Genomic DNA, 13,313 nt, shown 5'->3' with positions numbered 1-13,313 from the left:
ATCCACTCATGGATAAACTAAACAAAACGACAAAACACACAACCACCACAACAAACAACAACAATTGATGTAGGAGCAGTAGCAGCAGCATCAACACAATCCTCTTCCCAACCAGCCGCCGAGGCGAAGTGGTTAGCGTCGAGGATTAACGGCTGGGATGGCGCGGGTTCGAATCCCAGCGGAGGTGGGTTTTTCGGGCACGCGGCCGGTTCCTACCCAGAGTTGAGTGTGCTGTGGGCTGAAATGGGAAGGCTGGAACCACACAGTCGAGTATCATCCACTTCACGGATGCGTCTTTGGGTGTGTTGCTCTAATTTCCTGACCAGCCCCGCAAGTGTATCTCTCGGGCCTGGTTAACGCCGGGATATCATTATGACAGGAAGCGTAGACACCCTTGTCACGTAGTCCCAAACCTAAATGTAACTCCATAGCAGCATCGTCATTGTCATCATCATCGTCCTCTCCCTTCTTCATCATCAATAAATAATAATAAAAAAAGGTCCCAAATCACGAGGACTTTCATGCCCTGCTCTTGTGTTGACCCCATTTTCGATATCCCCCCACCGCCACTTCCACGCTTGGGGTGGGTCTTGTCAAGGTCTTCAGTGTTGGCGGATTCATGGAGGACTGTCGTTGGAGGGACGTGGTTGTGGTCTCCACACCGGAGGAGACGCTCATTCAGTTTGGTTCCGCGACTAAGCCATTTCTGCCGTCAGTAGGAGGCTTAGTAGGTGGTGTCCTAGGAACGTTAAATCAGAACAGGCACTACTGAACACTACCAAAGTGACTCAGCAGCAGTGCAGGGTTTCCTCTGGTGTGTGGCATCCTGGCGACCTACCAGCGATGGTTCCCCACAGACTGCCGACGCTGGGACTGCGACAGACGAATCCGGGTGTGGCTGTGTATGGGGGACTCGGAATGAGCGGCGTGGGAGTAATGCCACTGAAACGGTGCAAATGATGGGACGGCAAAACCAAACAACAACAACAACAACAAAACAATGATGACTTTACATTTACCGTCAGAACGTGAATCAGCTTGTGGATCAACCAAACAAAACGACGAAACACACAACCACCACAACAAACAACAACAAATAATGGAGGAGCAGCAGCAGCAGCAGCAGCATCAACACAACCCTCTTGCCAACAATCGTGAACTCCACCACTACTTCCTCTGCCCCACGAGACCAAGCAATCCACCCCCCTCACCCAGCCACCTTTACATCCACCCATCCACATCTCTACCCACCCATCCAACTTATTACCCACTCTACTGCAAAAACCAGCCAGCCAACCAACTGGCTAATCAACCGACAACCAACCAACCAGCCATCCAACTAATCAACCGATCAACCAACCAGCTAGTCAACCAACTAACAACCAACTCAACTAGCAAGCCAACTAACCAACCACTGAACCAGCCAACAACCAACCAGCCCAACAACCAACCAGCCAGTCAACTATTCAACCAACCTAATTAAAAAAAGGAGTTTGTATTCTTCTCCCTGTTGATCATAAAAAAAAGAAGTCAAATTTATGACCACCACACAGACCACACAGGTAGGCCCGGTTGTCATCAGTTTGACGTGGTACAGTGTATGACACCACAAAGGGTGACGTGGTACAGTGTATGACACCACAAAGGGTGACGTGGTACAGTGTATGACACCACAAAGGGTGACGTGGTACAGTGTATGACACCACAAAGGGTGACGTGGTACAGTGTATGACACCACAAAGGGTGACGTGGTACAGTGTATGACACCACAAAGGTTGACGTGGTACAGTGTATGACACTATAAAGGGTGACGTGGTACAGTGTATGACACCACAAAGGGTGACGTGGTACAGTATATGACACCACAAAGGATGACGTGGTACAGTGTATGACACCACAAAGGGTGACGTGGTACAGTGTATGACACCACAGTGTATGACACCACAAAGGGTGACGTGGTACAGTGTATGACACCACAAAGGTTGACGTGGTACAGTGTATGACACCACAAAGGGTGACGTGGTACAGTGTATGACACCACAAAGGATGACGTGGTACCGTTTATGACACCACAAAGGGTGACATGGTACAGTGTATGACACCACAAAGGTTGACGTGGTACACTGTATGACACCACAAAGGGTGACATGGTACAGTGCATGACATCACAAAGTTGACGTGGTACAGTGTATGACACCACAAAAGGTGACATGGTACAGTGTATGACATCACAAAGGTTGACGTGGTACAGTGTATGACACCACAAAGGGTGACGTGGTACAGTGTATGACACCACAAAGGGTGACATGGTACAGTGTATGACATCACAAAGGTTGACGTGGTACAGTGTATGACATCACAAAGGGTGACATGGTACAGTGTATGACATCACAAAGGTTGACGTGGTACAGTGTATGACACCACAAAAGGTGACATGGTACAGTGTATGACACCAAAAAGGGTGACGTGGTACAGTGTATGACACCACAAAGGGTGACGTGGTACAGTGTGTGACACCACAAAGGGTGACGTGGTACAGTGTATGACACCACAAAGGATGACGTGGTACAGTGTATGACACCACAATGGGTGACGTGGTACAGTATATGACACCACAAAGGTTGACGTGGTACAGTGTATGACACCACAAAGGTTGACGTGGTACAGTGTATGACACCACAAAGGTTGACGTGGTACACTGTATGACACCACAATGGGTGACATGGTACAGTGTATGACACCACAAAGGGTGACGTGGTACAGTGTATGACACCACAAAGGGTGACGTGGTACAGTGTATGACACCACAATGGGTGACGTGGTGCAGTGTATGACACCACAAAGGGTGACGTGGTACAGTGTATGACACCAAAAAGGGTGACGTGGTACAGTGTATGACACCACAAAGGGTGACGTGGTACAGTGTATGACACCACAAAGGGTGACATGGTACAGTGTATGACACCACAAAAAGTGACGTGGTACAGTGTATGACACCACAAAGGGTGACGTGGTACAGTGTATGACACCACAAAGGGTGACGTGGTATAGTGTATGACACCAAAAAGGGTGACGTGGTACAGTGTATGACACCACAAAGGGTGACATGGTACAGTGTATGACACCACAAAGGGTGACGTGGTACAGTGTATGACACCACAAAGGATGACATGGTACAGTGTATGACACCAAAAATGATGACGTGGTACAGTGTATGACACCAAAAAGGGTGACGTGGTACAGTGTATGACACCACAAAGGGTGACGTGGTACAGTGTATGACACCACAAAGGGTGACATGGTACAGTGTATGACACCACAAAGGGTGACGTGGTACAGTGTATGACACCACAAAGGGTGACGTGGTACAGTGTATGACACCACAAAGGGTGACATGGTACAGTGTATGACACCGAAAAAAGGAGAGTGTGTATTATAGCCCCTGTTTGGGTCAATATACTGACCACGTTAAACTGTTTGGTCCAATATACTGACCACGTCAAACTGTTTGGTCCAATATACTGACCACGTCAAACTGTTTGGTCCAATATACTGACCACGTTAAACTGTTTGGTCCAATATACTGACCACGTTAAACTGTTTGGTCCAATATACTTACCATGTCGAACTGTTTGGTTCAATATACTTACCATGTCGAACTGTTTGGTTCAATATACTTACCATGTCGAACTGTTTGGTTCAATATACTTACAGTATCAAATATCAGACAGAGCATACCGATAAACACAATTTGCACCAGTCTGACACGGTACGGAACATGACACCAAACATACGAAACGAACCAACCATCACCTGTAGTTGAACTTGTTAATCGCCACAGAGAAATGCTTGGGCAGCTCCCCACAGCGATACAGGTTATAGTCGTTCAAGGGGATGAGGTCGACGTCGTGGAAGATGAAACAGGTGTATAGGTCTATCAGTGAGGCCTCCAGCACCCCCACATTGAGCAGCAGGGCTCTGTTGAATGTAGACGGCGGCTCCTGAAAGACAGAATTAACTCTCTACGTACGTATGACAAAAGAGATGACGCTGACAGTGCTTCACAGCTGCTGACATCGTTAACACGTTACAAGCGGGAGGTTCTCACAAACTTTGAGGTGGAGGAAGACAAAGCAATAACGCATTTCTAAGGACCGAAGCTATATGCTGGGCCCTTCAGACACCCACAGGTCACCAGATGGGGGTCAATGTCGATGAAAGATAGGGAAAGCAGAAGACTGACCGTCCTGAGTGAGTTAAAGAGGACGGAGAGATTAGAGCAGTTAGCGACAAGTGAGGAAAATTAGGGACATGTTGGGGGAGTTAGAGACAGGATGGGGGAGTTAGGGACAGGATGGGGGAGTTAGAGACAGGTTGGGGGAGTTAGGGACATATGTGGGGAGTTAGGGACAGGTTGGGGAGTTAGGGACAGGTTGGGGAGTTAGGGACAGGTTGGGGGAGTTAGGGACATATGTGGGGAGTTAGGGACAGGATGGGGGAGTTAGGGACAGGTTGGGGAGTTAGGGACAGGTTGGGGAGTTAGGGACAGGATGGGGGAGTTAGGGACAGGTTGGGGGAGTTAGGGACATATGTGGGGAGTTAGGGACAGGTTGCCCTTCAGACACCCACAGGTCACCAGATGGGGGTCAATGTCGATGAAAGATAGGGAAAGCAGAAGACTGCCCGTCCTGAGTGAGTTAAAGAGGACGGAGAGATTAGAGCAGTTAGCGACAAGTGAGGAAAATTAGGGACATGTTGGGGAGTTAGGGACAGGATGGGGGAGTTAGGGACATATGTGGGGAGTTAGGGACAGGTTGGGGGAGTTAGGGTCATATGTGGGGAGTTAGGGACAGGTTGGGGAGTTAGGGACAGGATGGGGGAGTTAGGGACATGTTGAGAAAATTAGGGACAGGTTTGAGGAATTAGGGACATGTTGGGAGAGTTAGGGACAGGTTTGGAGAGTTATAGGGGGGGTGGGGGGATGATGGGGGCGGGGGGGGGGGGGGGGGAGGAGTAGCGACAGGTGTGGGGATCTTCTAACGTCCACGACCTCTACAAGACCTCCACCCCCTGACCCTCGTCCACCCCCCCCCCCACAACCCCCCCATTCTTATTGTAGCCTCACCTTTTCCCTTCCACCCACCCACCAACCCCATACCCCACTCCCCTCCCTACCACATTCCCTCTCCCCCCCTAACCCACCCTCCTATTCCCTCACCCCCCCGCCACATCCCACTCCCACTTTATCATAGCCACACCCTAACCCTTCCACCCACCCACCCACCAAAACCCCTTTGCCCCACTCCCTCCCCTCCTTACTCCCTTCCCTCTCCCCTAACCCCACCCATCTATTCCCCCCCCCTTCTCCCCCACCTTCAACACACCTGCTCAATGACGAAGATGGTGAAGGAAGCCTGTTGGCGCGCCAGGAAGGGAACCAGGTTGTTGAGCAGCACGTGCAGGTGAGTCCAGCGGTTCCGGTAGGGGATGATGACGGCCACTCTCTGCTGGGGTCGGCAGTCCGGGGGGCTGTAGTCCCCCCCGGGGAACAGGAAGGAGAACCGTTGTTCCAGATCCCGCACCTTCTGGGGTGGGGTAACGGGTGACTGGAATCCGACTGTGATATGGATACGAATACGGATTCGGATGATCTATTCATTAGTCCATTGATCGTGTAAACAAACAATTTGAACGTCTTTATATGAACATGATAAAAAAAAAAAAGATCCTAAAGTTACCTAAATATATACAAAAATTTCGGGGGTTACAACCGTGCTATATCTGATCTTTTTTTTTCTTTCTAGTTACTGGAAGTTTGGGTTGCAACCGTGCCGCGTTTGATCTCTTTTTTTCTTACTGACAGAAAGTTTGGGGTTACAACGTGCTAGATTAGGTCTTTGTCTGATTGACAGAAAGTTTGGGGTTACAACAGTGCAACGTTAGATCTTGTTCTTTGTTACAGAAAGTTTGGGGTTAGATCCGTGCTAAGTTATATCTTTTTTTTTTTTTTTTTTTTTTTTTTTTTTTTAGTTACAGAAAATTTGAGGCTATAACCGATATTTTCTCCCCCTCCACTAGACCTTGAGTGGTGGGCTGGACGCTATTCATTCGGATGAGACGATAAACTGAGGTCCCGTGTGCAGCATGCACTTAGCGCACGTAAAAGAACCCATGGCAACAAAAGGGTTGTTCCCGGCAAAATTCTGTAGAACAATTCACTTGGATAGGAAAACAAATAAAATTGCAGGCAGGAAAGAATTAAAAAAAACAACAAGAAAGAAACAAATAAAACTGCAATCAGGAAAAAAAAAGAAAAAAGGGTGGCGCTGTAGTGTAGCGACGCACTCTCCGTGGGGAGAGCAGCCTGAATTTGACACAGAGAAATCTGTTGTAATAAAAAGAAATACAAATACAAAGGCAGCAAGATCACTGGGTTTGACTGTTTAGAGGCAGTCGTGCAGTCCAGTTGTTGGTGCATGAGCTGCATGCATCATGATTTGCTCCTCGTGATGGTGGGGTGCTGAGGAGGGGGGGAGAGATATCTGTCCTGTCAACTTGCTGTCATGACTTGGGTCGTTGTTATCTGTCGTCTTTTCATCGCTATCTCCAGCAGGTAATTAATGCTGTCATGACTTGTGTCATTGTTATCTGTTGTCTTTTCATCGCTATCTCCAGCAGGTAAATTAATGCTGTTGTGACTTATGTCATTGTTATCTGTCTTTTTTCATTGCTATCTCCAGCAGGTAAATTAATGCTGTCGTGCCTTGTGTCGTTGTCATCTGTCGTCTTTTCATCGCGATCTCCAGCAGGTAAATTAATGCTGTCGTGCCTTGTGTCGTTGTCACCTGTGGTCTTTTCATCGCTATCTCCAGCAGGTAAATTAATGCTGTTGTGACTTGTGTCATTGTTATCTGTTGTCTTTTCATTGCTATCTCCAGAAGGTAAATTAATGCTGTTGTGACTTGTGTCGTTGTCATCTGTCGTCTTTTCATCGCTATCTCCAGCAGGTAAATTAATGCTGTTGTGACTTGTGTCATTGTCACCTGTCGTCTTTTCTCCAGCAGGTAAATTAATGCTGTCGTTCCTTGTGTTGTTGTTATCTGTCGTCTTTTCATTGCTATTTCCAGCAGGTAAATTAATGCTGTTGTGACTCTTGTCGTTGTTATCTGTCGTCATTTCATTGCTATCTCCAGCAGGTAAATTAATGCTGTTGTGACTTGTGTCTTTGTCACCTGTCGTTTTTTCATTGCTATCTCCAGCAGGTAAATTAATGCTGTTGTACCTTGTGTAGTTGTCACCTGTCGTCTTTTCTCCAGCAGGTAAATTAATGCTGTTGTGCCTTGTGTCGTTGTCACCTGTCGTCTTTTCATCGCTATCTCCAGCAGGTAAATTAATGCTGTTGTGACTTGTGTCGTTATCATCTGTCGTCTTTTCATTGCTATCTCCAGCAGGTAAATTAATGCTGTCATGACTTGTGTCTTTGTCACCTGTTGTCTTTTCATTGCTATCTCCAGCAGGTAAATTAATGCTGTCATGACTTGTGTTGTTGTCACCTGTCGTCTTTTCATTGCTATCTCCAGGAGGTAAATTAATGCTGTTGTGACTTGTGTCATTGTTATCTGTCGTCTTTTCATTGCTATCTCCAGCAGGTAAATTAATGCTGTTGTTACTTGTGTCGTTGTTATCTGTCGACTTTTCATCGCTATCTCCAGCAGGTAAATTAATGCTGTCATGACTTGTGTCGTTGTCACCTGTCGTCTTTTCATCGCTATCTCCAGCAGGTAAATTAATGCTGTCATGACTTGTGTCGTTGTCATCTGTCGTCTTTTCATCGCTATCTCCAGCAGGTAAATTAATGCTGTCGTGCTTTGTGTCATTGTTATCTGTTGTCTTTTCATTGCTATCTCCAGCAGGTAAAAATAGTGCTGGTGTTTCGAATCCTCCATTTTGGTTTTCCTTTTTACTGAAGAGGAGTCAGTCCTTGTAGAAGGACGGGTTTGGAAAACTGACATGTCTGGGTTTTGGTTTTCTTTAATGTTTCGTCGACAACCTCTGTTAACGAACGTGTATTGGCCACTCAGTGCTGCAAGTTTTGGGGCCGACTTTTATAAATTCCGACTCTTTTTCGTCAGACACTGCTCAGTCAACCCAAGGAAGACCCTGTGCGCAAACCGGGGAGGGTGGGGGTGCACTGTTTATTTCGACTGGTGTTTGCTAATTCAAAAAATAAAAAATAACGGATGTTCAGATTCAAATATTTCTCTGGAATGAACTAATTTCGACGATTTTCAAATTTCGGGCATTCCACCATTTTTCTTCTCCAAGTACACTCGCTTCACAGCTACATACGTAATTCATGTGGAATATAATGACGTCTACCAGTTTTAATACGTCATTTTTGACTGACAAGCGAACAAAGGATTAGATCTAACTATCAGGGGTCGTATTCAAGACACGGTCTCTCCGCAAAACGCCTGTTTTCCCTTAACAAAACCAAACCTCTGCTTCGAGGGCAGTCACCCTTAGCAGATAGTGAGGATAAAATGCCTTCGGGTGTGTAGACTCTTGTGTTCATGACTACCTGATATTGCTTACCCTCGGGCAGTATGCCTTGCCTCAACAGATTACCCGCAGGTATACATTTACAGCAGGTACGATCGTCTCTTCTTCTTCGTTCGTGGGCCGCAACCCCCACGTTCACTCGTATGTACATGAGTGGGCTTTTACGTGTATGACCGTTTTTACCCCTACCATGTAGGCAGCAATACTCCGTTTTCGGGGGTGTGCATGCTGGTATGTTCTTGTTTCCATAACCCACCGAACGCTGACATGGATTACAGGATCTTTAACGTGCATATTTGATCTTCTGCTTGTGTGTACACACGAAGGGGGTTCAGGGCACAAGCAGGTCTGCACATGTGATGACCTGGGAGATCGGAAGAATCTCCACCCTTTACCAACCAGGCGCCGTCACCGAGATTCGAGCCCGGAACCCCTCAGATTAAAAGTCCAACGCTTTAACCACTCGGCTGTTGCACCCGTAACATGGTCTCTTGAATACGGCCTCAGGTTCTGACCGTGCGCACACAGGACCACCCGCCTCTTGGGCACCAGTGACGGGGCCACGGTTGCGACCAAGCATGGTCCTCTTTCTGAGCAGCCATGTTTACTTTGGGCGGCATTGTCTCCGGAGTGCCAACACCAGCAGGGTTTTCGGCCATGTTTGCTGTAGACATTTTACATGGAGAGCCCATCAGGGAGGTGGAGTCTTTTGTCTACTTGGGAAGCGTGGTTGACCGACAGGGAGGCACAGACCGAGACGTCACAGCCAGAATCGGCAAGGCAAGAACAGCTTTCATCATGCTCAAGAACATCTGGGCATCTGGAGCATCAGTATGAAAACCAAACTCCACATCTTCAACTCCAATGTGAAGTCATTTCTGCTCTACGGATGCGAGACATGGCGGACAACACAGACGATGCAGCAGAAGATTCAGACATTCTTCAACACCTGTCTGAGGCGCATCTACATGATCCGATGGCAGGAGAAGATCCGAAACGAAGATCTGTGGGAGCGAGCGGGACAGTTACCAGTGGCCAAGCAGATATTGCAGAGGAAGTGGGGTTGGATCGGACACACCCTCAGGAAGCCAGTGTCCAGCATCACACGCCAAGCCCTGACCTGGAACCTGCAGGGACAGAGGAAGAGAGGCCGGCCTCGCAACAGCTGGAGGCAGAGCTGAAGCAGCAAGGACCAACTGGACTGGAATGGCCAGAACAGCCCAGAACAGAGTGCGATGGCGAGGGGTCGTCGATGGCCTATGCTCCACCAGGAGCGATGGGCATGATGTATGAATGAAAGAGGGAAGAACATGGAGACGGGTCATCACTGCCCGTTGTCTGTGGTTGTTTGGATGGGTGGCTTTTCACACCCGGGCTTGTGGAAATTTTCACTCCTGATATCTGTTCCATTTATTTCTTCATTTGTAAATATAGAGATGCTTAGAATTTGTTCAAGTTAACACACAACACTCGTATGCATGTACACACACGAACACCAGAATACAAAAGAAATAGGTGGCGCTTTCACTGTAGCGATGCGCTCTCCCTGTAGAGAGGAACCTGAATTTTCCAAAGAGAAATCTGCTGTAACAAATGAGGAAAAACAATACAATACAATACAATACAATACAATACAATAACATTCAGCAGTTCTTGAGGGTCGCGCCTTTATTCATTCATTGCTAATGATGATGATGATGATGATGATGATGATAATGACAGAATCATGTTACGTGCGTAAAAATACAGAAGAAAAGTGAGGAAGAAGGAAAAAATGGAGGAATAAATTACTTAATTTAAACGAAAAAGGAAGGAAACGTGAAGGACATATACAGATAGATAATGAATGGATGAAAGAAAGAACAGAACAGAACAGAAAGAACGAAAACAAAAAGCAAAAGAAAACCAAACGATAATAATGATAATAACAAAACAACACGACAATGATGATGATGATGATAATGATAATAATAACAACAATAACAATAACAATTCACCAGTTCACTCACTCAATGTGGGTGGTTTTTCAGGACAGGCGGGAAGATTGTCTCCCACCCTTGACGCCCACATCACAAGGGGCAGTCTGACTTCCCCTGAGACAGTGGACACAAGTATCTTGCCGACGTCTCGGGCAATCACGCCTCTCGCTTCCGGTATCTTACCATGACCAACAGGCTTCAAATAGTCAGTCAAAAGACTGAAGAAACTGAGTGAACTGAAATCAGACCGCGGATCTCCTGTCAACGAGAATCCTTGACCAACCGACGCCTTACTTTCATCCGTGTGTACCACAGTGATGTTCCTCTCTGACGTCCAGTGAGCTGTTCGAGTCTGGGGTTGTGGACGGGCGTTGCCTTCACTTTGAAGCAACAAGGAAGAACGCGTTTTGTTCGCAAGCGAAAGTACTGAAACGTGTCCTCGCTCTGAAGACTGAGGGACGTGCTGCTTCAGAACCACGGGCGACTTCCTTGGGTTTTCAGGCGGCGAGGAGGAGGCGGAGTTGTGTTCTGCTTTCAGCACGTAAGGTGTGGTTCTCTCTGGCTGTCGGTAGATGGACTTTTGTTGACGTTTTGTCAGAGGAAAGAAAACACGTTCCTGTACGTAGCTGAGTGTGCTGGCTTTGAATCCGGTGTGGGCGAGTAAAGTGTTGATGTTGTGGTACGCCTGAAAGATGGCCAGTCCCAGTATCAGACCGAAGGCTATTTTGAAAGAAATGCGCATCTTCAACTACCAGTTCCAAGGCACTGACGCTTTCTTGAGAAACTGAAACTTAACAATTGACTGAAATGCACATCCGAAGTTACAATCCTCTGAAGCTGTTCATGACTCTGGTGATTTGCTGCTCCAACACCTGTGTTGTTGTCTGGAAGTAGATGAACGCACGCGCAAACACACACACATACACAAACACATACACACGTACACACACACATACACATGCGCACAAATGTCGAAAGCGGATTTTGATATCACTTATTCTGAAACAAAAAAAGGAAGAAAACATCAATATCACGACAAGTACTGCCAGAATTCATATAACAGAAAAATATCAGAATCATCTCCATATATTTACAGATGGATCTGTTCTTGATGACAAAAATGCTGGTGCGGCTTTCTATATTCCTGCCTTTAAAGTTGAAAAATCTTACTTTATTGGAAAACATCTTTCCATATTCACAGCTGAGCTAATTGCTATTATACAAGCTCTGAACTGCTTAGTGAGCCATCAAATAGTTTTTTTTTGAAAATAGCATTCTTTGTTGATTCCAAATGAGTACTTTATGCTTTAGAATTATTCAGCCTTGAAACAAGACCTGACTTAGTTATTGAGGCAAATCATTTGGTACATTGTTTAAGGATTAAAGGGACTGAGGTCAGTTTTTGTTGGGTGCCTTCTCATGTGGGCATTAATGGCAATGAAACTGCTGATAAAGCAGCTAAAAGAGGAGCACAAGATTCAGAAAAATCGACAAAAATACATGTCCGTCTTTCCGTAAAAGAGGCATACACTTTGTTAGAAAAATCAGCATGGGGTCGATTTCATAACCGATGGAAGTCAAAGTTTTTAAACCAAAAAGGAACATTATTCCCCGAGAATATTATTAAAGAAAAGATACCGAATCCATCAGCTTGCTATACAAGATTAATAACCTCTACTTTCTTCCGTATAAAACTTGATGCGCTAAAGATAAAGTATAGTAAAAATGTTACATGCATCTGTGGTAAGCAGTTCAGCTTGCATCATTGTTTGTTTCACTGCCAGCAGTTACGTACCTTCTTGCCCAAGTATTTCAAAGAGAATAATAATTCTGCAGATGATTTTTGTAAAGTTATTTCTGACGAGGTTCTTATGGTCGAACTTTCACAGGCATTAGTTCATAGCCCTATTTCTACATTCCTTTAATGCACTTCAGAATTGTGTTAATGGTTTCTGATTATTATCATTATTATTATTGAATTGTTACTGTTAAATGTAATTGCATGTTAGTCATACATTTTACGGTAGTTTTCTAGTTTACCTTTTTTCTGTTTTCCTCTTCCCTGCCCCCCTCGCCCCCCCCCCCCCCCCCCATTTTTTTAACGTCTAATATCACTGATAGTGAAAAGACGCTAAACTAAAGAACGAACGATGCGCACAAACACAAACACACACACACTCACGCACACACATATACACACATACATGCACACACACACACACACACACACACACACACACACACACACACACACACGCCGATATCTGTATTATCATTCTGGGAGTATATGAACGCACTCGGAAACACACGCACACAGACCCAAACACACAGACACGAGCACAGAGACATTAACATACACTCTAACCATCACACACATACACAGACACAGACACACACACACACACACACACACACACACACGCACACACGTGAGGTATCATATTTTCTCTCAATTGCAAACTGGAGGCACACATAAAACACATTTCTCCGTTTACTGTGGCTCATCAATAAATTAATACAAACAGCGACACATCAATACCAGACATACAGGGGAAGTAGCAGATAACTTGAGCATACTGGAAATATAGGCACCCTGTTGTGCAAGCCAGCCAATGGCATGTGTCGTACTTTAATGCTACTTTTAAGACAAATGCACTTTCTGCGTTTGTCCCACAAGAAACACCCTCAGTCGATTCTTTTGGCGTGAGTACTGTAAACCCATTTTTGACTCACTTGTGTAAACAAAGTGAGTATGTTTTAACCCGGTGTTCG

General features: G+C 46.0%; 1 protein-coding gene across 1 annotated transcript in view; it reads right to left on the bottom strand.

Moving 5' to 3' along the window:
* LOC143290725 (uncharacterized) overlaps positions 1–11,283 on the bottom strand; it is a 19,396-nt gene extending 8,113 nt beyond the window's left edge. Inside the window, exons 1-3 of the mRNA XM_076600240.1 lie at positions 10,572–11,283; positions 5,385–5,617; positions 3,814–4,001 (exon numbers count right to left, since the gene is read on the bottom strand). Coding sequence (XP_076456355.1) covers positions 3,814–4,001; positions 5,385–5,617; positions 10,572–11,283 — 1,133 coding nt within the window. The remainder of the gene's footprint in view (positions 1–3,813; positions 4,002–5,384; positions 5,618–10,571) is intronic.
* Between the last annotated feature and the right edge of the window lie 2,030 nt (positions 11,284–13,313).

This window comes from Babylonia areolata, chromosome 16 (assembly GCF_041734735.1).
Source record: "Babylonia areolata isolate BAREFJ2019XMU chromosome 16, ASM4173473v1, whole genome shotgun sequence".
In the NCBI taxonomy this organism is placed as follows: domain Eukaryota; kingdom Metazoa; phylum Mollusca; class Gastropoda; order Neogastropoda; family Buccinidae; genus Babylonia; species Babylonia areolata.
The sequence above is the reverse complement of the archived record's forward strand: the minus strand, read 5'-3'. Positions and strand labels throughout refer to the sequence as shown.